This window comes from Grampus griseus (assembly GCF_964374135.1).
Source record: "Grampus griseus genome assembly, chromosome: 20".
Lineage (NCBI taxonomy): Eukaryota > Metazoa > Chordata > Mammalia > Artiodactyla > Delphinidae > Grampus > Grampus griseus.
The window spans coordinates 39,063,450-39,090,153 of record NC_139014.1 but is presented as its reverse complement, the minus strand read 5'-3'; the positions used below and the strand labels follow the sequence as shown (position 1 = coordinate 39,090,153).

Sequence of the window (26,704 nt, the reverse complement as noted above, 5' to 3'; positions counted from 1 at the left end):
ATGGCTTTGCAGCGTTTCTGCTCAGGGTCCTCAGTTTTTATCATCTGTAATGTGGGTGCAGGAGGAGGACCCACTCCCAGGGCTGCCCGGGGACTCCCTGGGGTCTGAGGTGGGCCTGCGGCTCACACGCCCTGTTCTGGGACATCTCTGCTTCCTGTTTCTCCTGTCAGGGGAAGTCTCGGTCTCAGCTTCAAAAGCACAAACACGCTCTCAAAACAAAGGAAGACGGTCCTCGACTGCAGAGGAAGCAGGAAGCTACTGGCCCTGCTCAGAGCCCGGCTGCCGGGGCTCGGGGACGGCGGCATGGAGTCCGTGGCTCTGTACAGCTTCCAGGCCACAGAGAGCGATGAGCTGGCCTTCAACAAGGGGGACACACTCAAGGTAGGGTGGCCAGAGCCGGCTCAGCTGGCCTCGCATGGGATGGAGGGGTGCTTAAAACCAGGGCCCGGACAGCCCCTCAAACAGAGTCCAGTCTCTGGAGGAAGACGGGCCCGGCTTCTCCAGTTATCAAGTCTGTGACTCCGGACAATCCACCTCCACCCTCTGAGCCTCAGTTTCCCCATCTGAGAAACGGGGAGATAGTTAGTGATCCCTCCTTTGGGGGCCGTTGTGAGGGTTCAAGGAGACATCAGCCTAGAGCCTGGCAGGGGTTGAGTCAACACCGTTTTCCAGGAAAGAATTTGAAAAAACAGCTGGGGACAGAGAGAGAGAGGAAGAGGCAGAGACGGATGCAGAGGGACAGAGAGAGGGTCTTGGGAATGACGTACACACACTAACCTATCGGGGCTAAAACAACTATGATTAGGGGTCCAGACGAGCTTCCCTGCAAGGGAGAAAGGGGAAGATAAGCCTCAACACGGCTCAGGTCCCTTGTGTGGCCTCTGGAGGAACACACGCCTTCCAGGGCGACCCAGGCAGATGGGCTCCCGGGCTCTGTCTCTCAGGAAATGTCCCTGCTTTCAAGGCTGCGTCTGGAAGCAGAGCTCAGGGCCCTGACTTGGGAGGGGCCGTGCCACAGGTCGGGCGCTGAAGCTGCCACCGAGTCACGCTCAGGAAGCCCCTGCCCCGCCCTGGGCCTCGGTCTCTGCACCGGCACGGTGGGCGTGAGGCTTCCAGTCTGAGCCAGGGCCCAGGAAGGGACAGAGCCCCGGGCCCGAGCTCAGCGGTGCGCATCTAAGCTGCTGAGGCCCCATTTCACAGGTGATTAAATGAGGCACAGGCAGGCGCCACAGCTTGCCTGGTGTGGGGTCAGAGGTGAACCCCTGTCCTTTGACCCTGGCACCTGCATCGGAACCCCGTGACACTGAACAGCTGGGCTAGGTCAGGAGGTGGACGGTTCCTAGAAGAACCGCATCTTTTTGAGGGTGTCCCCCTTTCTCTGTGCTGGGATGCCAGCCCTGGGCCCCCCTGAGTGGCTGGTGGGGGGACCTGGGGACGTGTAGCCAGCTGGGGATGGGGCAGGCTTGACACCGGCACCACCGGCTAGGGCACGAGACTCTTGAGATCCAGGTCTGTTTCCGAGGCCCCGTTTGCCGATCCGACAGCAGCTTGGAGTCTCTAGTTCCAGACTTCGGGGTTGAGAGGCCGTGGAACGGTGGGGAGCTTGGAATGGGATGACCGGTGGGTTCTACCTGAGGTTCAGAGGGATGAACCAGGGTGGAGGGAGTAGATCCGTGGGGTCCCCCAAGGCAAGTGTTGTAAAGACAGTGACACCCCCGTTCCCTCCTCGATGCCTGTGCTCACCCCTGCCCACCCAAGATGGGCCACGTTTCCCACTGAGCTTTGATAGAGCGTTGGCTGACTCCTGCTGTGTTTGCTTCTAACCGAGACTCCTGAGGGCAGGGACATACAACAGTGCCTGGCACAGGGCAGGCCCTCAGCAAGACACGGGGGTGTCGAAGGAATGAAGGAAGGGAGGAAGGAGATGTTAGCCGAGACCCTGGCTAAGACCCCAATGGGATCTGCTCCTAGTGTCCGTGGAGACCCAGGAGGGGACCTTTCAAGGAATGACAGGCCACCAGAGGGGCTGCTTTTTCCTTCCTTCATTCAACAAACCCTTGTCAAGGCCTCAAGCACCTGCTCAGCATCAGACATTGTCCTAAGTGCTGAGGACACAGCAGTGGACGAAGCCCAGTCCCTGCCCTCCCGGAGCGGACCTTCCAGAGGGTGCGTGCTGTCAGGAGGTGACAAATGGGTGGAAGAAATCACCTGGGGAGATGGAATGGAGAGGGTGGGTGGGAGGGAGGGGCAGAGGGACAGCTTTAGATGGCGGGGGCAGGGGTGGTGGTCAGGGCAGTCTCTCAAAAGAGATGACACCTGAGCTGAGAGTGGAAGGACCCAGCCATGCAAAGAGCTGGGGGAGGAGAGTGGATGGAGAGAATGCAGCAGGTGGGGCTGTGGGGAGTGGGTGAGTTTGCAGTGTGGACTCACCCTAGCTACCTGCCCAGGGGTGGCACAAAATATCACACACCCTCTAAGAATGCTCTTTGGGGAGGGGGGCGTTTAACGACGTAAAAATGCTCGAGAAGCAACGTTAAGTGGCAAAAAAGCAGAATGCAAAGGAACGTGCACAGAGATAATCAATAATAACCGATAGATATTAGTTTTAGGGATGGGAAACTGACATTCATGCGTTGGCTTTGCGCCTAGAAAAAAACACCAGAAAGAATGTCTTGAGGAGCTGGCGGTCACTCCTGGGAGGCATGTGTGAGCAGATCACGCTTCCTTGTTCACACGTCTGCCTCTCCTCACAGGACAGAGATGAGCAAGTGATCCTTCCAGGCCCAGACGTGGAGTTAGGGTCCTTCCTCTCACAGCTGTACAGGTGCCGGGTCAAAGCGTGTCTTGATTTAAGATTTTTCTTTTAATTTAGAAAAATATTAAAAATGTTTGGCCATGCTGCACGGCATGCAGGATCTCAGTTCCCCGGCCAGGTATTGAACCCATGCCCTCTGCAGTGGAAGCTTGGAGTCCTAACCACTGGACCCCGCGGGAAGTCCCTGATTTAAGAGTTTCATGGAGTTTTTTGCACTAAATTTTAAATAGACTATTTTTAAAAATTAATTAATTAATTTTTGGTTCCATTGGGTCTTCGTTGCTGCACGCAGGCTTTCTCTAGTTGCGGCGAGCGGGGGCTACTCTTCATTGCAGTGCGCGGGCTTCTCATTGCGGTGGCTTCTCTTGTTGCGGAGGACGGGCTGTAGATGCGCGGGCTTCAGTAGTTGTGGCACGTGGGCTCAGTAGTTGTGGCTCGCGGGCTCTACAGCGCAGGCTCAGTAGTTGTGGTGCACGGGCTTAGTTGTTCTACGGCATGTGGGATCTTCCCGGACCAGGGCTCAAACCCGTGTCCCCTGCATTGGTAGGCGTATTCTTAACCACTGAGCCACCAGGGAAGTCCCTAAATAGACTTTTTAAAACAGTTTGAAACGTACAGAAAAATCGAGAAGATGGTACAGACGAATTCCAATCTGACACCCTGCCGCCCCTTCCCACCGCCCACACACACTCACTCGCACACCCTTGGTAACATTTTATATTATTAACCTGGTACATTTGTTACATTAATGGAGCAATATGGATACATTATTATTAACTAATGACCATATTCAGAAATTTTGATTTTTTAACATATTCCTTTAAAATATTCTTTATCTTGATTCCTGACTTTTTTGGAGCTCTCTTAAAGTTTGTACCCAAAGTGCCTCACCCATCCCACGCTAGTCCAGGGTCTCATTTCTGTAACCATAAAAACGTGGCTGCTATGTCACCCTGTGTCCCCTCGCCCTCCCCCGGGCCGGGGACAGCGGGTGGGGCTGGTGGCTGAGCTCCACGACCTGTCCCTTCGTGAGCATGTTTCCTGCGCGCTGGCTGTGGGCCAGGCCTGTCCCAGCCCAGCAGTGACCGGCGGACACGCAGATCCCAGCCTCTGGGAGCCGGCAACGATGCTACTCTTCCAGTCTGAACTCTGCTCTTAGACGAAAGCCCGGTGGCACGTGGACCCACTCTGGACAAGGGGCCCCAAATGTCACTTCCCTGGAACAAAGCCCCCCTCGCCGACAGGCAGGCGTTTCTGGGTGCACAGGACCCCGCTGCTCCCCACTGGAGGAGAGATGTGGGTGGTGGCTTCACCTCCACCCCTTCACGCACAGCCTGGCCCCCAGGACCCAGACTCGGGGAGCCCACGGCCTCTTGGCATTTCCCCGGTGGTGGCCGGTGCACCTCAGGCCCGACCCAGCCACCCTGAGCTTCCCCACCTCCTCTCGCACCTGTTGCACAGCAGCTGACGGTCACGACCGCCTGCCCGCGCTCAGGCCCAGAGCCTGGGGTTGTCTCAGCTGCTTCCTCTCTGTCTTGTGTATCTCGCCTGTCAGCCGCTCTGCCAAAACCTACCCCGGATCTGACCACGTCTCAGCAGCCCCAGTCCAGGCCCCGTTCACCGCTCACCTGGGCCTGCTCTTCACAGACCCCTTGTCCCCCCCTGTCCCGGAGCACAAGACCTTCAAGCTCTCACCCTCCCCATTCAACTCACAGCACTGCCCTCCCACCCGCAGACACGGGCCTCCTTTCCGTTCCAGGACAGAGCTTGCTCCCACCTTAGGGCCTTGGCACTGGCTGTTCCCCCTGCCTTGGACACGGTTTCCCACATCTTCTCATGTCTCATTCCTTCCTGTAATTTGGGCCTCAGCTCATGTGCCACCTCCTCAGAGAGGCCTTTCTTGCCCACCCCCATCTGTCCCCTGTTGACAGTCCCCCTGCCCCCAACCAGGCATCTTCCTTCTATGTCATCCTGACGTATATTTTCAGACCACAGAGCAGAACATTAAATTACCTTGTTTACTTGTGTCCTTCCTGTTTCTTGTCTGCCTCTGCCCACTAAAATGTGACCTCCTGCTTCCTGCTATATCACTGGGCTGGGCACAGAGCCTGGCACGCAGGAGGTGCTCCGTGGCCGCACTGGCCAGGGGACGGTGGCACAAGACAGCACCCTGGAGAAGGGCACTGCAGGGGCAAAGCAGGGGCAGGCCGAGGTGTGAGCTTCACTAGGGAAGGTCGGGAATTCCCATGTCTCAGAGGGTCTGGGGGCTTTGAACAATGTCAACAACAAGAATTCAGCTAATACAACCAATCAGAACATTTCTGGGTCTTTCCCTGGAGTGGAGGTGACAGGAACACAAAACCAACACAAAACTGGGATAGATTAGATACGTCACATCCACATGTCCACACAGGATTTTGCAGGTCACAAAACACTGCCATGTGCCATGTAGGCCGTAGATGTGCCCATTTTACAGATGTGGAAACTGATGCCAGGGCTGTGGAGAGAGTCAGCGGCAGGCAGAGTGGTCTAGAGCCCGAGGCCCCCAAGAATCTTCACTGAGTCTGTGACCCGCAGGCCCTAATTTTCTCATTAAGTTGGGGGAGTTTTTTGTTTTGTTTAGTTTTCAGCAAAAGTTATCCTGAGTCAGCCACCTGCTTCCGGCTTTCCCTGGGGACGCGGGTCTGGCCCAGACTGCGGGGGGGGGGGGGGGGGCAGGAAGGAGGGGCTCAAGGGACCTGGCAGACAGACAAGGGAGGGGCCAGGCCTGGGCCCAGGGGGCAAATCTCAGCTCCTCTGGGTAAAACCAAACCACCTGAGTTGCTGTCCCAGCCTTTGCTCCCACGGTGCTCCCTGCTTGGGCTGCGGATCTGCGTCTGACTTTTTGTCTCAACCAATATCCCCACTGGGGTTGACCTGACGTGGGGACCTGTTCTGGGACTTAGGGGAGAGATGACCCCCGGGTTGGGGTCCAGAGACAATGTGGGAGGAGGCACAGGGTAAAGACCGGGGCAGGGGGGGCCCGGTCCTAAGACCCCTGCCGTGTGGCCCTGCTCCCCTCCCGTCTGGGCCTGTGTCCTCCTCTGTGAAGTAGGCGGCCTCGGGGGCTGGTGTGAGAAGGGGTGACACATGGCGAGCCTGCCCAAGGAGTGGGGAGGGAGCCCAAGCGTCCCACTCGCCCGCCCGTAGCGGCCCCCCCACCCCGCTCAGGTTTCGGTTCCCCTCGGCCCACCTGCGAGGCGAGGGGGTGTCTGCGACCCGAGCAGCCAGGCCTCGGCCCCGCCGCAGCGCAGAGGCCTCTCGTTCGCTCCCCGGTGTCTGAAGCCCCCGTCTGACCATCAGCCCTGAGCTCAGACGTGAAGCTTGTAGATGCAAATGACCCCCGTGACCACCGCTCGGCGGGACCTCCGCAGACCTACCCCCGACCCCCGGCTCTGTGCCTCGTATCAACTGCTGTGGGCCCCCCATGCTCAGGGCCACAGCTCAGGGACTGAGGGGCCCCGGATCTGTCCCCCAGCACCCGGGGGTCTGGGTGGCACGACCTGAGAGTCACGCTCCAGCTCCCCCCGTAAGCTCAAGCCACCGACCAAATTCTCCTCTGTGACCCCCGGACCGTGGAGTCACCCTGCGACCTCGCTCTCCCCTGGGAACTGGGCCCCAGGGCTGGTGTGGGCCTTCAGCAGGGGACAGCTGTCCCTCACAGGTGACCAGGTGACCGTGTCTCTCCCGCCCGCAGATTTTGAACATGGAAGACGACCAGAACTGGTACAAGGCCGAGCTCCGGGGTGCAGAGGGGTTCGTCCCCAAGAACTACATCCACGTCAAGCCCCACCCGTGAGTGGCAGGCCCCACCCCCGTATGTCCGCAGGGACCCCCTCACCCCCGGCCCTGAAGCCAAACGTCCACACCCAGCCTGGCCCAGGCTGAGCTGAGCTGCCTGCAAGTCCGCAGCCGGGCCTCCCGCCCTCTGTCTGGGGACCCCCGTCTCTTCCCCAAGCAGAGGTGGAGGACAGAGATGTTAGGACTTGTCCCAAGTGGTGGCAGTCGGGGCCAGCCCAGGCCACGACACTAGGACCTGGGATGCCGGAGCGCATCCCGGTAGGGGCCCTGGATAGGACAGGACCCTGGGCGCTCAGCCAGTGGGGCCCCTGGCTGCTGTGTGGCCTCAGGCAGACCCCTGTTCTCTCTGTTCCTCAGTTTCCCTACCTGCAACACAAGGAGGGCCAAGGCTCCTCTAAGAGGCCGACTCAGCCCTGTGCCGGGGTGGGGAGTGAGGGGCCGTGGAGGGGCAGGAAGGCGGCAGACCTGTGGGCAGGGGAGCTGACATGGGCTGAGCAGAGTCTGGGACACGGCGGAGAGGGAGTCACGAGGAGCCCAGGTATCCTTGGGCTGGGGACCGGCTGTCCCAGGGAAGCCCCCGTCAGGCTTCCAGTGCTGAAAGCCCTGTTCTCAGCCCCAGAACAGGCCTAAGTGGCCAAGAATCTGGGAGAAACCAAATGGATATTCACAGAGCGGTGGCTGAAGTAGCCCCAAGTCACAGTCGCTCGCTCGGTCATTCGCCCAACATCGGCCACTGCCCGAGGGGACTCACCTGGGCGATGCTGGGGACACGTGATGAGATGCTGGGGACACGTGATGAGATGCTGGGGTCAGAGCAGTTGTGTCCTGTGGGAGAGACAGGACATAAAGAAACTATGACAAGGGAAGGCGGTCAGCATCGAGATAATTAACCAGGGAGGGCTTCTCAGAAGAGGTGGCAACAAGTGAGATTTTGAAGCATGTGTGTAGGAGTTAGCTAATGAGAAAAAGAGAAGGGCATTCCTGGGAGCGGGAACAACAAGAACCTCTGGCAGTGGGACCAGCAGGAGGGCCTCAAACGCCCGGCGGAGGGTGGTGGGAGCCATGGAGGCATTTGAGCCGGGTGGGGAGTAGAACTGCTGCAGAGGTGAAGGCAGGTCAGGGCCCGTGTGTGGCTGTGGGGTGGACGGGAGGGAGGTGCAGGGCCAGGATGGGGCCTGGAGGTCATTTCCTCTTTACCTGTCTTCGAGTTACTTCCAAAGCTGCCACCACCTCGGACTTCCTGTGTTGGGCAAGGGCCCGACCCACCCAGGTCCCCTGCCTCGGCTCCAGGCCCGCAGGGTCCCTCTGGGCTGTGTGACCTTGGGCAGGGGCCTGCCCTCCAGCCTTAAAGACTTTCTGTCATAAAGGGAGAGAGACAGCAAGAACCCGGCCAGGGCCAGGCCAGCGGAGGACACGGGGGGGAGCGGGAGCCTCCAGGTGGAGGCTGTGCCCCGGTGATGGCCAGGAGGTTGGGAGGTAGGAGGCCGCTGAGAAGCCTAAGCAGAGGCTTCTGTTTGCTCAGGAGGAAAGAAAAGCTGATAGATTTTAGGGCCACGCCTGTCGGGGCAATGCTGGTGGTTCAGGCAAGCCTCCACCAGGGCAGCTGGGAGCCATGGAGGGTTCCAGTGTCCGATGGCCCGGGGCTCCCTGGGGCTGGCTCTGGCCACATGAGTCTGGGACAGAGTAGGGATGGGGGTCAGGCCGCATGCTCACCTGCCTGAGGCCGTGCCCAGATGCATCCTTAGCTAACCTCATCCCCTGCCCTGGCCCCGAAATAGCAGTGGGGAAAGTCCAGCTCTGTGCCTGACTCAGCCCGTTGGGCTCCAGGGTGTGGGGCGGGGGCAGGGCAGGGGTCCCAGGGGGCCTCGTGTCTACACCAGGCCTCTCCTTCCCTGAGCTCCACCATCACCTCCGCCTGCCCAGGGAGCCCACGGAGGGGGGCCGTGAGCCTCACGGGCAGGGGTCACCGAGGCACCTGACGCAGCCGCGTGGCCGGTGGGCGTTGAGGAGGGCTTCCTGGAGGATGGCTTCCTGGAGGCCGGCTTCCTGGAGGACGGCTTCCTGGAGGAGGGTGTGGTCTGCTGGGCCTGGAAAGTAGAGTAGAAGTTTGCTGGGAGGGCCGCAGACAGGCTAATGGGTGACACGTGGGAGGAGTTCACAGCAGCAGCGGTGAACACCTGCAGGCGGCAGCGCCCTCCTCCTCCCAAGGGCCCTGCGAGCTGGGTGCTCTCGTCAAGGTCTAGTGGGCAAGGAGGTAGCGGCACAGAGAGGTTGAGTGGCTTGTCCGGGGTCACACAGCTGGCAAGAGGCAGAGTGAGATCTGCCGCCAGTGCTGTGGGCCCCGGCTGTGCTCGCTGGGAGGGGATGGGGGAACTGTAAGAGCAGCTGGGGGAGGGGGTGGGCTGGGGGAGAGTCGGAGGCCAGAGAATTGTGGAGCAACTTTGGGGATCCCTGCCCTTCCCTGGGCCTCAATTTCCACATCATTAAAGTGGGGACCAAGCGAGGTGTCCACGCGCGGAGCCAGCTGTGCTCTGGGGCGTCGGGAGTGCTGCTTTTCCGGCACCCTGTCCCCGGGCCACCGAGGACCTGGTCGGGGCAGGGCGGGCCTCCTCGAGGCTGCGGTTGCAAAATCCTTTGAGGGTGACAGCCGCCCACACGCTGATGCCTCCTGTGGGGTTCTGTGGGTTCTTTGGAAACTCCCACGCAGGGCCCTGTTGGACCCCTGCTCCTGTGGCAGCCCTGCACCTGGGGCCTGCTGGGGGCTCCCTGGAGGAACGCCCTTCCGGGGCCCCCTGAGCTCAGCCTCCGGCTTGGAGGCCTCATCCGGGACTCCCAGACTCCAGAGACCCAGGCCGAGCTCTTGGAGGTTCCCTGGAGCCCCGCCTTCAGCCCCCACCTCCACTGCCTCCCCTCCACCCGCCCAGAGATGGGCGCAGGGTCCCCCCATTTTGGGGGCCAGCGATGGGCTAGAACCTCACTTCTGGGTGGGGGGCTCTGAGACACCATGTAAGGACCAGGACTTTATTTCAGACTGGAAAGCGGGCAGAGAGGGAGCCGGTGGCACTGCCACTACTGGCGGCCCCGGGCAACGGGCTCTCCCTGTGGCCAGAACCGGGGAGCCGGCACCCGAGCTGCGTGTTTGTCCTCCTGCCCCCCTGTCATCACCTGAGAACATCCAGGGGCCCAACCTGCCCCGCACACAGGCCAGTCACGTTAGTAAGAAGCCCTCGGGGGAACTGCAAGGGCTCACACGTGGCTGGCGGGTGGGGTTCCCGGCAGGACCCGGTCTGTGTGCACCTGAGCCTCTGTGCTGGGCCTGGAGGGCTCGCTGTCAACATCCTGATACAACAGGAAAAGTTCTGCCTCACATCCGCCCAGGGCCACGCTCAGACTCAGGAAGCTCAGTTGAAGGAGGGAAGGGAAATTGTGCAGGGAAGGGAGGCTCCGGTGGCCCTCAGGGCACCAAGGTCCCACCAGGAGACTCCACCTGCTCTGGGCCTCGGTTGCCCCAGTAAGGGACTGGGCTCAAATCCGGGGGCCAAGAAGCCAGCCAGAGACCACCTGGACCCTCCGAGGGTGGGCGAGCCCCAAAGAGCACAGTGGGCAGGGCTGGAAGAGAAGCTGGATCCCGGCCTCTCACCCCCAGGCCCTGCCAGACCCTCGGCATTTACAAGGCACCTTCTGTATACCCAGTTCTGTTTGGTCAGAAAGTAAAGGGACTTGAACCTGTGAGAAAAAGTCCAGGTGGCCTCAGGCTGTGCATCTGTGAAACGGGTACAGGGAGAGACCCTTCCTCACCAGATCAAAGCTGCTATGTTTTTTTTGGGGGGGGTCATCTTTTAAAATATTTTTTTACTTTTAAGAATCTGAAATGGAAAAGCCCAGCTGGGGTTGGCTGGGTTGGGGTTCACCAAGGTGTGTGTTTACCTGGTGTGGTGGGAAATGCTTGGGCTCAGGAGCCAGAATGCTGGGACTGGGCCCAACTCCTGCCTTTCACAGCACATGACCTTGGCCTCCCTGGGTAAAGTGGGTGCCGTTGTATTTCCTGTGTCTCGGGACTGCTGTGAGGACCTGGCAGTGTTGGGTGGCTGGCATAGGGGCAGGGTAACCTGGCCTCCCCCACCCCCTCACCTGCCCCCTCTCTGCAGGTGGTACTCGGGCAGGATTTCCCGGCAGCTGGCAGAAGAAATTCTGATGAAGCGGAACCACCCGGGAGCCTTCCTGATCCGGGAGAGTGAGAGCTCCCCAGGGGAGTTCTCTGTCTCTGTGAAGTGAGTTCTGACCCAGGGTGTGTGGAGGAGGGTGGCCAGGGACAGGCCTGCAGGGTGTGGAGGGAACGACAAATGCCTGGAAGCAGGCGACCCTCTGGGGGTCGGGGATGACGCAGACCCCAGGGTGTGGCCCGGAGCAGGAGGGCTCCACGCGGCTTGGGCTGGCTGTGAGGCCTCGAGCGCCGGGCTGAAGGCTCGGCCGTTGTTCTACAGCAGCAAGTCACCAGGGGAGATTGATGTGGTGGGGCTGGGGGTGGGAGAGCAGCAGGGCACCCGGGGCAGGTGTCCAGGATGTGCTCCAGACAGGGTTCCCCTGTGTGCTACATAGTGGACAGGATGGACCCTGGGGCCAGGCTGCTGGGGTTCAGATTCTGGCTCTGCCATTTCCTGACTGTGTGACTTTGGGCAAGTCCCTTAACTTCTCTGCGCCTGTTTCCTCACATGTAAAATGGGTTCTTGCAAAGAATATATGAGTCATTTAGAGCCATTAGAGTAGTGGCTGGCACGGAAGCAGGGTGGCAGCCTCTGGGCAGCTCAGGACCCAATCCCAAAGGTCACAATCGGGCAATGGAGGAATCCAGGCTGGAAGGAAGGGGCAGGAACCAGGGTCGGGGGTAAAGGGGTCAGGGCCCCAGCTGGTCTCTGTCCTTCCTACTCCCAGCGCCTGGAACAGTAGGATCTAGGTGCAGCAATTCAAGGAATTGTCACTGAGCTACATGCCATGTGCCAGGCTGTTCTAGGGACTTGGGAAATGACAGTGAAAAAAAACAAAGTTGCTGCCCTTTGAGGTTTATGTCTTAGTGGGGGAGGCAGACTGAACACATGAAAAAAGGAGACAAATGAATATAGCAGGAGCCAGTGGGCAGGGATCTGAACCTGGCGGTGGAGGCCGCCTGGGGCCCAGGAGTGAGGATTCGGAAGGAGAGGCTTCCAGGCAGAGGGAACAGAAATTGCAAAGACCCTGGGGTGGGAATGCGCCTGGGGTGAGTGGGGCAGAGCCAGCAACGGGGGGTCACAGCCAGAGAGATGGGCCTGACAGGTCCCGATGGGAAACCCCAGGGCAACAGGGCCCTGCAGAGGGTCAGCCCAGATGGCTCAACCTTTGGGGGTGTGTGTGTGCAGGACAGGGGAGGAGTCCCCGAGGGAGCAGGGGCCCGGGGTCTCCATGACGCCCGACTGAGGGAAGTTCAGTGGCAGCAAACACTCCACAGGGTGGAGGAGGTGACATCTGAGCTGGGCCCCGAAGCATGAGTAGGAGTTTGGTGCACAAAGAGGGGAGAGGGGATGCCAGGCCCAGGGAACTGCATGTGCAAAGACCCAGAGGTGGGGCAGAGAGAGGTGGGCTTGGACAGCAAAGCATTTGTCTGACCAGGAGGGGAGACAGGCAGTTCTGCGGAGCCAGCACCAATGCTACCTTGGGAAGGGGTGTGGGAGTGTCCCTCTGAGAAATCCCAGCACATGCCCCCTCCCCGCCACACCCCAGGCATCCTGGCCAAGCCCCTCCCCCAGCTCAGAACCGGAACCTTGGGCCCCAGGGCTGTGGTGTGCTCACAGGACCACCAGGTGGCGCCCTCCAGCCTCGGTTTCGTCCCCCGGGGCCAGGACCGGGTCCCGCCCCGACTCTGGTCCATCGTCTCTTACGAGGGGCCTTTCAGGGCCCTTGGAGGGCCACTGGGCAGGGATCAGAGCAGGAAACAGACTCAGGGCAGCTAGGAGGGGGGCTTCTGAGCAAGAATCTCAGCTCTGGTACTTCTCCTGTATAACCCTGGGCAAGGTACCCCAGCCTGCTTCCTCCTCTGTAAAATGAACATCTATGTAAGGTGCTTAGTGTGACGCTGGCACACGGTGAGTCCTCCCCAAATGCCAGCTATGTAATCATCATCATGTTGACCCTCCCAGGGCCACACCGCGCCTCCTGGCCCACGCCCCAGGGTCCCGGGCTCTTAGCAAAGGGCCAGTGGCCACATGGGGGCGGGGAGCCCGTTTCTCGCCCTGGCCTTGCCCTGGACCTGCTGCGTAACCTCAGCAGATCCTGTCCCCGTCAGCTGTAACGTCCTCATCTGCAACGTGGAGATAGTAGCCCTGGACATCATGAAGACCAGTGACCCGATGGCCACCCTTCTGGGTGACGGTCACGCAGATCCGCGTGTGAGAGCATTTCCGCCCTCGCTGGCTGCGCTCCTGGGGACTCTGACCGCGTAGGCGTGGCGTCTCCTGCACGCTCATAAAGCCGTCGGAGGTGGGGTTCACGGGCCTTGTTCTGCCTCACGGAGTGATGGTGGCCACGGCTGGCTGCCCTTTACGAGTTTCCAGGGGGCTGCCCCCTGCACCTCTGGGAGCACGTCTGAGCTGGTGGCCAGTGGGCCGGGGCAGGGGCGCACTGCCTGGGCTGTGTTACTTTTGCCCCACACTCTGATCCAGGCTGCCGTGGGCTTCTGTGTCAGAAATGATGGTTTGCTCCCAAGTAAGATGTTTTACTTCTTTTCAGGCCAGGGGTGCCCTGGAGTCAATGATGTGTTTGCTCTGCTGCCCTGGTCGCTGAGGCCCTACTGTGCGCCAGGCCCTGTGCCTGGCGCTGGGGATTCAACCACCAGCAAATCGGACGAAGCTCCCTGTGCTTTAGGCACTCACGTTCCACTGGGGTGACAGACGATTTTATACATGTATGTATGTATGTATGCATATATGTACATATATATAATTTTCTAAATGATTAGTAAAATATATAAAATCTTTGAAGATGATAAAGGCTCTTGGGAAAATGAAGCAGGAAAGAATGGGGGGGGCACAATTTCATGCCCTCAAAGACAGGGAGGAAGTGACCCTGGAAGCCCAGTGTGCAGGTAAGGAAACAAAAGCTCAGAGACGTGCAGTAACTTGCCCAAGGTCACACAGCCAGAAAACAGTGGAGCTAGAGCCCACCGACCCTCTGTGACCTGAAAGACCAGGTCTACCGTTCCACTCTTCTTCCCTGAGGCCTAAAGACCCAGGGGGAGTCTGTCTCCACCGGCAGTCCCAAGGTCAGTTTGATTCCATCTCACGTTGGCTGCTGGAGAGGGAATCCACCCCCTCCCTTTTCACAGACGGGAAAACTGAGTCTAGAGAAGGGCCACGCCTAACGGAGATCACCTAGCGGGCAGTTAGCACCCTGGCCTCCACCCCGGGGATCCACAGGCCCTGATTGGGGGTGGGGGTGCGGTGCTGGGGCTCCTGACCTTACCCCAGCCTTGTTTATCCTCCCTGGGCTGCCGCTGCCACTCTCACCTCTGCTGCTGCCGCCACCAAGCCGGAAGAACCTGCTGGGCAGGACCGGTGGCTGCTAGCATCAGGCCTGAGTTCATCCTTGGGGTCTTCCGACAGCCCAGGGGCCAGGCCCAGCCCTCAGCCCCCTGGGTAGGTGGGCATGGGGGTCACAGATAGAGACAAACACACCCATGGCGGCTCAGACAGGGATGTACACGTCCGGTCCCTCCCACAGAGCAGGGAGAGACACATGCACACACCCCAGGCTCTGCCCACTGTGGTGCACCAGCTCCAGGTGCCCCCTCTTCTGGCCGCGCCCGGGCCAGCCCACCGCCCCATGACCCGGGTCTGCCCTTCCCTCCAGCTCAGGAGGGTTCACCCCGCAGGGCCATCCTCCTTGCTCAGGGGCCATCTGGACTCAGACTCGGGCCTGGGGAGGCGGGAGACAGGCTAGCCGGGAGAGGGAGAGACTGCCCAAGTGCTGGGTCCTCGGGCCTGTCACATGGAGGCGGGTCACTGGTCAGGCCAGGGGCTGGCGCAGCAGGACGGCCACCCCCGCTCACAGATGCGGCAGCCCAGCTGGGCCCCGCTCTCCCACCACGAGCCACGCACAGGCTGGGGGGCTGGACCACAAGAGCACCCCAGGTTTGAGAACCTGCCGATTGTCAGGTTGCAAGGTTCTAGAACTCCTGGGTCCCTTGCCCCCTTCCCAGGTCTCGCCCCCTGACCTGGGTGTGATCAGGGAATGCTCCGTTCTGGGTGACCTTCTGGGTAAGATAAGCTTTTGAAGATAAACTTCAAACACCAAAGTGTTCAGGGTTGTGCTCATTTGGGGCTGAGATCTTTTCAAACCTCCCACACTCTCGTCCGCCTCTTACCCAGAGGACGGGGGCCGCCCGCACCCCGGGCTCCTTCTCGGGGCCGGCACGGAGTCAGGGCCTTCTGCCTCCCAGAATACGGTCCAGGGACCGGAAGAACCCTGAGCCCGCCGGAACAGGGCACTAGGGAGTCCCAGGCTCGGGGGCGGCCCCCAGGGCCGAGGCTGCAGCAGGCCAGATGGGGCGGGAGGCACCTGCCTGCCTGGCCATCCTCCTCCCATCCCGGGACGTGGACACGCGCATCCCACAGCCGACACAGTGGCGGCTTAGCCATCTGGGAACAATGCTTGCTGACGGCACACGAGCAGCTTTGTCTCGGGCCGGGGGTGATGGCTGTGTCTGGTCACAGAGTCTCAGGCCTTCTCTGGCCTCAGTTCTGTGCAGAGAGCTTGCTGCCCTGAGAGTGGACACGTGTTAGAGGGGCTGGGACCGCAGCTCAGAGTCGGGAAGGGAGGGTCCAGGAACAGTGCAGCCCATGAGCACTGACCCCTCGGGCCATGCTGCTTCGCCCCTGAGCCCAGCCTCTCCAGACTGGGCTAGAGTTGGGCCGCCTCCTGCCTCCCTGCCTCTGGGTGTCTGTGAGCAGCGGGTTACAGGCAGGCTGTACAAGGGGCCGAGGAAGCCAAGGAGTCCCCGGACTCTGACTGAGGGCACCTGAGGCAGCTTGCAGAGGTTGGGCCATTTTATGCGGGCCTTGAAGCATGAGTAGGAGTTTGATTCAAGTTTGGAAGAAATAGTGTATTTTTCAAGCCTGGAGGCATGCTTGAAAGTGGAGAGAGAGGTTCTGTGTGGTTTGGATCCTTGACTTGGGCAGGGTGGGAGGATTCCCCGCTCCTCCCACCCCAGACACACACACAGAACAGAAGGTATTTACCTGGAATAAATCTCTATCTTAAATCTTGCATCTTAACCTTTAACAAGGCAGCACACCAGCCCCAGGGCTGATAGGTGGAGGGAGTAAGCCACAGGCAGGGATGGGCAACTGGGGGGATGGACACCATACTCCTGTCCACGCCCTAGAAACACTTGGACTGTGGGCCTGCAGGAACTCAGGCTGCCCCAAGCCTGCACAGCCCGTCCTGGCCTAGAACGTGCTGCGTGTTCCAGGCAGGTCCCTCTGCCCTGCTGGCCAGTCTGGGAGACACAGGCTATCCCCTCTGTTGGGCTGGAAGGCACTTGGTGGTGGTGGGGTGCAAGGCTGGGCAAAGGCTGGGAGAGGAGGCATCAGAGAGTATTTGAAGGAAACGAGGCTGGACGTGTCATCAGAGGCAGAACTTGAGACTGAGGTGTTAAGATTTTGCCCTGAGGGCAATGGGGAGCCATAGAAGGTTCTTGAGGTGGGGAGAGAATGTGGGGCAGGGAAGGACAGGAAGCATCCCACAGGCCTGAGCTCCTCTCACACCGGTGGCAGGATGGTCTTAGGACTCACCCCTCAAGGGACAGTAAGGGCTGGGAGGGGACAAGGTGGGGGAGGGAGAGGAGTGTTGAGGCTGGGGGACGTTGGAGAGAAGAGATGCTGGCTGACCACCTCTCTCAGAGAACCATTTAATGTTGCCAGTACACGAGCACTTCCCCAGAAGGAAGGTATTATGAGGAAACCGAGGTTCAGAGAAGTTAAGTGATTTGCTTTAGGTCACATAGCAAGAAAGTGGCCTGGTCCAAGGCCCACATCCTTTACTCCACACTCCACTCCCCGGTGGGGACTCACCGTGTCTTTCACGGAGCCGGTCAATGGGGCCTGGGACCCCCTCCCCCCGCTCCTCTCCTCCTGACTCCAAGCCTCACCTGGAGAGAAAAAGGCCTGGTTGCGGGGGGCAGGGACGGGGGGCGGGCCCCAGCCGCCGTGGGCCCCTCTGAGGCGGTCTGTGTCCTCTCCCCTAGCTACGGGGACCAGGTGCAGCATTTCAAGGTGCTGCGTGAGGCCTCGGGGAAGTACTACCTGTGGGAGGAGAAGTTCAACTCTCTGAATGAGCTGGTCGCCTTCTACCGGACCAGAACCATCGCCAAGAAGCGGCAGGTCTTCCTGCGGGACGAGGAGCCCCTGGCCAAGGTGGGCGAGTGCGGCGGGCGGGCGAGGGGGCCTCTCCGCAGGGCCCCGACCCCCCTTCCCACGTGGCAGGAGGTGGGTCCAGCCCTGCTTCTAAGATTCCGCCCGGGCACTGCAGGGAGACAAGCAGGGCTGGGAAAGGGGAGGCGGGGAAGGCAGGGAAGGGGCAGGTGGAAACTCCCCGGGTAAACTGAGCCTGCTGGCTCTCAGCCAGGAGCAGTGCGTGGCACCCAGTCGGTGCTCAGTGGTTGTCTGTTGACTGAGTGAAGGTACTGACACCAGCTGAGCCTCCTGGGAGCCTCCTGGCCCCACCTACAGGTAGGACACTGAGGTTCAGGGAGTGATGTGATCACCCAAGGCCACCTGCCGGGTGGGGTCCTGCTGGCTTCTGCTCTGTGGGGCGCGGGGCAGTGTGAGCGCTCGTGGGCAAGGTCCTGCCGGGTGCAGCGGGGTCCGGCCGCCCCAGTCCTCATAATAACAGCCATTTGCCAGCCAGCTCTTTCGTCCAGGGGCCCCAGGGACCAGCTGTCACGCTCATTAGGATGATGACACCAGCCAGTGGGCTTACTAGCCCCGACGTGCACTTTTACTTGGGAGGGGGTGTCGGCAAGGCCTGGGGCTGGAGCTCGGGACCCTGGACAGCCCAGTGAACTCGAACTCTGCAGAGGACGGTGGGCACGGCCGTGGCCAAGGCCTGGGGAGGGGCTGCCGGGTCGCGGCTCTGGTCCTGCCTGTTCCTAGACTCCACCGCCTCGCCACGTGTGACCTTAGGGCCAGTTCATCCCTCACCTGGGCCTCAGTTTCCTCTCGGTCCGGTAGGGTGAACCCTGGGATCTGATATGTCGGGGAGTAAACAGTGTCTCAGGAGGAACCCCTGCCCCTGCCACTCACCCTCCGTCCCATCAGCGCACTCGGCCTGCTCTGCCCAGCCTGCCCCTGGGGGCCGGGCCAGCTCTAAGCTCAGTCTCAGGGACTCTTCGCTCCAGTCCCCGCTGGGCCTGCCTCTCAGACCTCCATCCCCTCCCGTCGCTGCCTGGGCCAGCTCTGCCCTTGGCAAGTGTGAGGGGGCCAGGATGGAGCTGGGGGCCGCCGGAGGGCTCCCCAACACCCACCACCTTGCTCTGGCCTGGCCCTGGGGTCACCGGCCCTGCAGGGCGACTCCAGAGCTGGCTCAGTCCCCTGGGACCCACGCCCCCTCTTCCTTCCTGGGCAGAGAACCGCTAATTAGCCTGTCTGTGACGCTATGGCCTGTGCCGGATAAGATTCCGCAGGCTTGGGGCAGAGAGCCTGGTGGGCAGGCCGGGCCGGGGCACTGGCTGTGATCCTCATGGTGATGCCAGCAGGGGGCCCTCGTCTAGCTGCCATCTGAAGGGGGGGCAGGGAAGCAAGGCCCCCAGAGGGCAGGGACTCACCCAAGGTCACCTTGGGGCATAGATGGGACTGGAACCAGGCCTGAGAGAGGAAAGCAGTGTAAAGTGACATCCTTGCCCTCGAAGCCTGGCCACGGGCAACAGCAGTGAACTGCTCGTAGCTACACAGCACTTTATAGTTTATAAGGCCTGTTCCTGTGGTTCTAGGGCCTGGGGTCAAAAGTTATCACGGCTGCTGCAGAGCGTGGAGAGAGACCCCGAGACGGGCAGGGTCCTAACCGAAGTCCCACGCTGAGGCCCAGGACTCAGGTCCTTTGACCACTGGCCCTGTGGTCCCTACTGGGCCGCCAGGACACTGGCTGTGCCCTGCGTAGACACAGGGTCTGTGCCGCAGACATGCAGGGGGTGGGCAGCGGGAGGCCCACGGGCAGGGTGGCCATCGTCTGGACCTGGATACAGAGCTGAGTTCGACCCCAGTTCTGCCCGAAAGACCCCTCTCCACCTGTGGGAAATCGCTTATCTTGGGGCCTCCGTGGGGACAGCCCAGCGGGGGCTCCTGAGGGGCCCCACTGACGGCTTCCTCTCCTTGCAGCCGCCCCGGGCCTGCTTTGCCCAGGCCCAGTTTGACTTCTCAGCCCAGGACCCCTCCCAGCTCAGCTTCCGCCGTGGTGACATCATTGAGGTCCTGGAGCGCCTTGACCCCTGCTGGTGGCGAGGCCGTCTCTGCGGGCGCATCGGCTTCTTCCCGCGGAGCTATGTCCAGCCGGTGCACCTGTGACCCAAGTGGGCCCAGGGGCAGAGCCAGTGGACCGGCCATCCACCAGGCACTGAGGCCCAGAGAGAGGACACGGGCACTCCCAGCCCAGGGCCTTGGACTGCAACATAGGCCTCCTGACAGTCCGGCCGGCCTCCTGTGCTTCATGTCAACTGGGACGGGCCCAGCGCCCCGGAAAGACCGCCTCATTCAGGGCCCCTGGGCTAGGGGAGCTCCGGGGCCTCCGCCGGCCTCTTCCCATTGGCCATCAGCTGTGTGATGTCACAGGGTGGCCGGCAGGGCCCGCCCACTCCAAACACCAATGGCACCACCTCCAGGGAGGGCTGAGGACTCCTGGGTTCCACCCGCTGGGGGCTCAAGCCAAGGAACCACGGGCTGGGTGGGTGAGCACCCGCTGGGCCTGCCATCCCGTCCATCCAAAAGCCCCACAGGCCGGCTACTGGGGAGGCGGCCAGGGCCCCGCACACCTGTGCCTGGACTTGCTGGACAGACTCGGAGACTTTGGGCTCCACCTGGGATCCAACGCCCCTGCCCACCACAGACACTTCGGCGGGGGGCTAGAGCCCTGAGGAAGGGTGGGCAAGGGTGAAAGAAACGGAGGCTGCTACTCCTCCGCTGGCCCCGCGGGACGGACAAGCTCTGAGGGGCCGGCCCTGGACGTGGCCACCTGGGAGACATAGCTGCACCTGCTCTTACTTGTGCAGGCCCAGGTTCTACCCAGACCGGGGCCTCGGGAAGCGTGGGGGACTACAGCCCAGGTGGGGAGTTGTGGCCAGAGCTGGGCTCTGAGGGCCAGCGGCACCCAGAACGGGGCGGGCAGCCTCGGTGGAGCCCCGGCTTGAGGAAGGGCAGGGTGTCCACGGGGAAGGGGCCATCAGCGCGGTCCCAAGCAGGGGAGCCTGGGGCCCTCGGGGTGCAGGCAGACCGAGGGAGCTCGGAAAGGGCTCTGAATGCCAGGCCGGTGGTGGAGGGGCGGTGAGCAGGGAGAGGGCAGCAGGTGGGATGGGGCCGGAGCCCAGGGAGGGGCGGAGAGGGGCTCCCTCTGCCCAGCGCTGGCCCGAGACCCTGGAGCCCTGAGCTCTGGCAGATTCGCTGCTCACGACCTGGGCCCGTGAACTCAAAATAAAAACAGTGGAAGAGTGGAGGAATGCTCATCAGAAATCTCGTCTTCTTTCCAATTACGACCACTGTTTTTGAAGCACCACACGTTCTTTTTTCCCAGTTCCTTCCTAATTTTTCAGAGCTCCTGCTTTGCGGGCTCAGCCAGCCCCTGGGCACTGACCTGCCCTGTGGCCACGAGGGGCGCCACCCTCCTCTGGGCCTCCGTGTCCTTGGTGGGGAAGGGGGGCGTCCGGGGACGGTGTCAGGCGAAGTAGGCATAGAAGAAGACGTTGACACACACGAGGAGGATGGCGCTGAAGCCACAGACGCGGGCCCAGAAAGCATGTTTCTGGGATGCTCGGGGGTCACCTGGAGGGGGTGGGAGGCGGGGACAGATGAGGGCCACAGGCTCCCACCCGGGGCCCTTGCCTCCAGCCCCGCCGTGGGTGGGAGTGAGAGGGAGCGCCTTAGGGTCACACACACACCTGTTTTGGCTCCCGAGGGCAGGTCCTGAGCCAGGGTCCACCAGGTAAGGTTCTCGATCTGCAGGGAAGGGTGAGGGTGAGGGCGAGGGTGGCGGGACAGGGGTGGGCCCAGACGGGATCCGGGGTCAGTGATGGCGAGAGGGCAGCCAAGTTCAAAAAGGGCCAGGAACCAGGGCCGGATGGGGTTACGGGTCAAGAGCTAGAAAATTCCTGAGACGGAGAGGGTCAGGGGTCAGGCCAGGCTCACCTGGATGCCCTGGGGGGCTGGCGTCAGCAGGCTCCCAGCCACCACCACGGCCCCGCTGAGCACGAAGAGCGCCACGGCGAAGTGCAGGTAGTGGATGCTGTGCAGGACGGCAGGCCGGTCCTCGGGGCGGCCGCAGGGCGGGGCCGGGTGCAGGAACTCCAGCACCAGCCTGGTGGCACCCACCGCCAGCCCCGCCATCAGGCCCCAGAAGGCCCCCTGGGGGGAGGAGGCAGGGCAGCTGGGGCCTCGGGAGGAAGGCCAGGCTTCCCCCCGACCCAGGCACACAGGCGGCAGGGGGAGATGTGCGCCCAGCCCCACCCCACCTGCTCGTTGGCCCGCCGCCAGAAGATGCCCAAGACGAAGACCGCGGTCGCCGGGGGGGCCAGGGAGCTGGTCACCGACTGCATGTACATGAAGAGCTGCCCACTGTTGGAGCCCTGCAGGACCGGGATCCAGGCCACACTCACGCCGATGAGCACCACAGTGGCCAGCCTGCGGGCGGCAGCGGCAGGCCGTCCCTCGAGACCTCTCCTCAGCCCTGCCTCGCCTCCCACCGGTCCCTAAGGCTTGCTCTCCATCTGTCCCCCGCTGCTCAGCTCCAGCCTCCTCCCTGGCCCCTGTCCACTCCTCCAGGGACCTGGCCGATCTTGCCCCCTCCAGACCCTTCCATGGCTCCCTGCTGCTGGCAGGAACCGCCCCTGACTCAGCCTGTGTTCTCACGCTCGTCCCTGGGGTCTCACAGTGGCCCCCGTGGCCCCCCGGTTCTCCTGCCCACCTTCAAGGCACCGTCCCAACCTCTCTGTGCTTGCTGTCCATCTCCCACTCGCGGCGGCAGCAGCCTCATCCTGCTAGTTCACTGCTGCATCTCCCGGCACACAGTAGGTGCTCAATGCACATCCTTGACTGCACGAATGACCCCCTGCCCTCACATTCAGGCCAGACTGATCTCCCAGCGTTCCTCTAACCCTGGTGGGCCTTTGAAGGAGCCGTGGCCTCTGGTTGGCACCCCCCCACCCCCTACAGCCCTAGGCTGTGGACTCACATCCACTACTGGGCGACCTCCAGCCGGAGTGCAAGGTTTGGAGCCCAGAGGTCTCAGCTGCGAAGCCCCTTCCCCGGCCCACCCTGCGTGGAATCCTCCTCTCAGCTCCTGCCTGCCTCCCGCTGGGCGTGCCCCCCCCCGCCCCCGCAGCAGGGACACCCTTCACTCGTTCCTCCACGAGGCATTCACGAGGAGCCCACCGGAGAGCAGGGCGTGGCTTAGGGACCCAGACTTGGTGCCGAGCAGGCCTGGTCCCTGCCCAGCACCCAGAGTGGAGCAAAGAAAACAGATGAGGCTGTTCTCCTGTGCTAAGGGCTGTGCTGAAGGAGCCCAGAGGAAGCATCCAACCAGGAAGGCTTCCAGGAGGAGGCGACCCTGCAGCTTTGAAGGGGTGTGGAACCTGGCTAAGGGGACAGAGCTGGGGCGAGGTGTCCGTATGCCTCTCCCTGGCTGAGAGCCCCTCGGCTGTGTCCTGGGTCAGCTGGACGCCCCTTACCCTCAGAGGTGGGTGATGCGTGAGACCCCCTGGAACCCCGGACAGCACAATAGGAATGACAGAGGCCGTGTGTGCGGCTGGGGCGGGCCCTCCTGCCTCCTGTCCTTCCCTTCCCTTCCACGCCAGAAGGAGAGGGTGGAGGAAGGAGGCACCCCTTGATTAGGGCTAATTAACCCTCCGCCTGGCAGGCAGCCAGCGCTGCCCGCTTCAGAGGCACCGGCAGGCTCCACCCTGCCCTCCTCCAACAGGCCCCGCGTCCAACACCAGACTCAGCATCTCTTGTGGGGCTGGTCCTCTCCAGCCCGGCCTAGACTGGGGCCCTGGCCCTCTTACTGCCCTCTTGGGTTTGGTCTGATGACTCAGCCACCACCAGGCTGTCAGAGGGACCCCAAACCCAGAGGCTGTTCCTTCTGCCTGGAATGCCCTTCTCAACTCCTTCCCCAGCAAAACCCCCTTGTCCACCGAGGCCCAGCTCAAGACGCTCCTCCTCCAGGAAGTCTTCCTGACACCCTGCCCCCCCCACTCTGCCGTCAGGACGACTGGCCCCCTCCATTGCCCCTGGGCCGCAGCCATGGTCGCAGGGGAGCCCCTCAAGGGCTGGGGGGGTTCTGAGACCTCTCTGGGTCCCCTATGTTGCCCAGTTTGATGCAGGGTCCCAGGGAGGGCCAGCAGTAGTGGATTGAATAACAGAGAAGGGTGGACAGAAGGGGCTGCAGGGGAGGACCGGGGAGTGGGGCTGGGGGCTGGCAAAGATCAGGGCCCCAGGCATGAGGTGGTCACGGCCCCAGGCTTATGACAGCTCCTCTGGCCCCCCAAACCTGAGGAGACCTGGGTGGGGGTTCCCCAGCATCCCCGTGATGGCCGCATCCCAGGCTCAGGGTGCCCTCTGCTGCCCTGCGCTCTGGGAGTCCCATCTCTCCTTGGACTGAGCTCCAAGGATCCAGAGCCCACACGGCTGGAAACACAGCCTGAACAGCGCTGTTGGGCAGGGAGCAGGCTGGAGGCGCTGGGGGCTGCCCTGGTGCTTCAAGACGGAGGCGTGGCAGGGCTAAGCCCTGGCCGCACATCCAGCACTGGGCCCTTTCCACCCCACCGACCTGGCAGCTGAGATAACTGGGTCCCAGAGAAGGTGAGCAGCCCAGCCCACATCACACAGCCGGGTGCCCACAGGCAGGCTGGCAGGGCCCGGGGCGGGCTTACCTGGGTGGATGGGTGAGAAGGAGGGTCAAGGGTGCCCTGTGGGGGGCTGAGCTGGCATAGAGGGAAGACCGGCTCTGGACTCTGGCTTCAGGTGGGAGCGGGAGGCTGGGAAGTAGCAGGCAGGGGACGTGGAGCCGCCAAGGGGGGACTGAGGCTACCAGTGTCCAGGCCAGGGGGCCGAGGCACACCCTGGGCGGCAGGAGGACGTCCGGGCCCCAGTTCCCGGGAAGCCGGGGCTGGAGGGGCTCAGGGAGGAGCTGGTCCAGCAGGGGCTGGGAGGGGTGGTCCAGGTGCTGACACAGAAGCCGCCGGGGAGCCGAGGGAGAGGCTCCCTGTTCTGGACGAGGTCTGAGCTGCACCTGAGCTCACACCTCCCAGCCGGCGTGTCCCGACAGAGGCCGGCAGCTTTGCATCACGGGCTGACTGCCTGGAGCTCCAGGAGACCCCACCCTGAGGATGGGCGCCACAGGCTCCCGGCTGGAGGGGGCACTGCTGCCAAGCCCAGCACCAGAGGGCCGGGTCCCCCTCGACCGGCACAGTGGGGGCTGCATGGCTTGGAGGGAGACAGGCAGGGTGGGACTCCTGAGAGGGCATCGACTCCTCTTCATCCATCACTGAGTTTCACCCCTAAAGGACTCCCGGATACTCGGCCAAGCTTGGGGATGGAGGGCTGTGCCAGGCACAACCCCCCTCCCCCCATGTGGAGGGGTATCGGGACACCAGTGGGACCGACAAGGCCTACATGTGCTATGGGAGCGAGGCTATAGTTCCTGTGGGAGGCTTTGAGGGGAGAGGGCTCATTCCTTGGTCTCAGGTATCAGGGAGGGCTGCCTGGAGGAGGGGCACTTGAGCAGAGTCTAGAAAGATCAGGTGAGTCATCAAGGTAATAAGGAGGGGACAAGTGGGGCTCGGAGGAAGTGGGCAGAAGCTCAGTGGGGCCAGGGGCACAGGCGCCAGAGGGACCGCTATGGTGTGGGTGTGGCTACACCTGAGTGCTGGCTCTGGCCCTCTCTGGGGCAGCTGGGAACGGTCATGGGGGCTAGGGGCTCAGACCTGGGGAAGGCAGATCTCTGCGTGGTTAGGGAAGGGGGCTCTCCCTGGCAGATTCCCTCAGAGATTCCGCTTGGGGTAAGAGATGCCTCCAAGATGGGGGTTGTGGCCGTGAAGGGGTGGCCAGGAGAGCGATGTGGAAGGTGGGAGGGGTAGAATGTTCTGGTCTCTTCTCTCCTCTCCTTCCTGGTGTCATCCTTTCTCCAACTGGCAAACTCCTACTCATCCCTCAAAGCCCAACTCTGCTGGGGCCTCATGGGTTGGTGGTGTGGCCAGGGAATCCCTCCTCTCAGCCCCTCCCCCATACCGTCCCACCAGCAGCAGCTCCCGCTCCCTGGCGCGGGGCCGCAGCCACTTCCAGATGTCCATGGTGAAGAGCGTGCTGCTGCTATTGAAGATGGAGGTCAGCGATGACATGAGAGCGGCCATCATCACAGCGATCATCAGCCCCCGCAGGCCTGGGGGGACAGGGGCCGCTGTGACCCTGCCCGGGCCGCGCCCCCGCCCCCGGGAGCCCTCCTGCCCAGGCCCCGCCGTCTGACGCCCCTCCAAGTCCCTGCAAGTAGAGGCCCAGGAGGGAGGAGGTGGGGGGGTTGGAGGTGGTGGGAGAGAGACCCTGACGTGGGAGGCTGGGGACAACGGCGGGGCTCCCGCGTCTGCTGCCTGAGCCTGCGGGCTGCTGGCAACGGGGATCTGTTCTCAGCCTCTCGCTTCTACAGAGCTTCCAGCTGACAGAGCACTTTCACACCCAGACTTCATTGGACGGTGAGGAGGTGGAAACTCAGAGAGGGGAAGAGAGTTGCCCAGGGATGCACAGCAGGCCAGCGGCAGAACTTAGGGGTGGGGCGGGGGAGTGAGGACAGCCTGGACGGGACCCTCAGCCTGGAGGCCCCGCCCTGGGCAGGGCCCAGGGACCCAGGGCCTGGGGTTTCCTGCTACTTCCTGTGTGTGGCCACACTGTCTTGTTGGCTCTGTGAGAGAGGAGATGTGGTTGCCCAAAGAGGAGACAAAAGCCGCCTCAGTCATGGGCTGAAAACGAATAAGGGGCCCCCACCGAGGTGGGAGAGGCCCTGCTGTGCAAAGCCTGACGGGGGTCGTGGGCTTGAGAGGGGCTGAGTGTGCAGAGGACTCAGTGATGTGTGGCTTCAGGCTGGTCGCCTCCCCTCTCTGGGCTTCAGTTCGAGTCTGTCTCCAAGGCTTCCTGTGCTTTTTCTTCAAGTGTCTAAGCACCTCCTCCACCTCTGCAGATTCTCTGTCCTCCGCACCCCTTTCCCCCACCCCAGGATAAGCCACCTCCCCTGAGGGCTCAGACTTGCAGGTGCCATTGCTTGCCTGGCCCTGGTTCTGCGTCTGACCTGCTGTGTGACTTCCAGGCATCCCATGGCCCTCTCTGTTCACTTAGGCTGACTGAGATGGGGCCCAGAGGAAAGTGAGTTAAATCATGGTTTTCCTGCAGACATGTCTCCAACCTCCTTCCCTTGCTCAGGGAGGTGGATTAACTTGGGGCTTATTCTCCTCCCATTTCTCACAGGGAGCTCAACGCCTGGAGAGGGGTTATGGCTCACACGGCTGGGTGTCAGCGAGCCCCCAGAACAGAAGGGGCAGACGAGGCATCGGGGTGGGAAGCCACAGTGCGGCCAAGCCCCGTGCCGGTCAGTTTCCCTGTGCGGCTGCGTTTAATCCCAGCAACCATGCTGAGGGGTGGCCCGGGACAAGTCACTTTCCTCTCTCTGTGCCTCAGTTTCCCCATCTGTAAAACGCAGCTAAGAACTCTGCCTCATAACCTTACATAAGAAGCAGTTTGTGGGCTTCCCTGGTGGCGCAGTGGTTGAGAGTCCACCTGC

The 26,704-nt window shown here is 62.0% G+C and overlaps 2 protein-coding genes across 5 annotated transcripts in view; one reads left to right on the top strand and one right to left on the bottom strand.

Annotated features, from left to right (window-relative positions):
• The first annotated feature begins 239 nt into the window (after positions 1-239).
• On the top strand, positions 240-19,294 carry GRAP (GRB2 related adaptor protein). The gene is made up of 5 exons (XM_082679533.1): positions 240-381; positions 6,552-6,649; positions 10,804-10,926; positions 16,929-17,097; positions 19,057-19,294. Exons 1-5 carry the CDS (start codon positions 304-306, stop codon positions 19,240-19,242), a joined length of 654 nt encoding a protein of 217 aa, XP_082535659.1. The 5' UTR covers positions 240-303; the 3' UTR covers positions 19,243-19,294.
• Positions 19,295-20,466: 1,172 nt separating this feature from the next.
• Positions 20,467-26,704, bottom strand: part of SLC5A10 (solute carrier family 5 member 10) — a gene marked incomplete at its 5' end in the record, with an annotated part of 54,916 nt that continues 48,678 nt past the window's right edge. For all 4 annotated transcript variants that reach the window (XM_082679320.1, XM_082679321.1, XM_082679323.1 and 1 more), the window contains 5 exons: positions 20,467-20,709; positions 20,826-20,883; positions 21,073-21,288; positions 21,396-21,564; positions 25,168-25,318. In XM_082679320.1, coding sequence (XP_082535446.1) covers positions 20,603-20,709; positions 20,826-20,883; positions 21,073-21,288; positions 21,396-21,564; positions 25,168-25,318 — 701 coding nt within the window. In that variant the 3' untranslated portion in view covers positions 20,467-20,602. The remainder of the gene's footprint in view (positions 20,710-20,825; positions 20,884-21,072; positions 21,289-21,395; positions 21,565-25,167; positions 25,319-26,704) is intronic.

Coding starts and splice junctions, on each gene's coding strand:
- GRAP (XM_082679533.1), top strand. CDS start 304: ATGGAGTCCGTGGCTCTGTACAGCTTCCAGGCCACAGAGAGCGATGAG. Junction 10,927..16,928: donor GAGTTCTCTGTCTCTGTGAA/GTGAGTTCTGAC, acceptor CCTCTCCCCTAG/CTACGGGGACCAGGTGCAGC. Junction 17,098..19,056: donor ACGAGGAGCCCCTGGCCAAG/GTGGGCGAGTGC, acceptor CTCTCCTTGCAG/CCGCCCCGGGCCTGCTTTGC.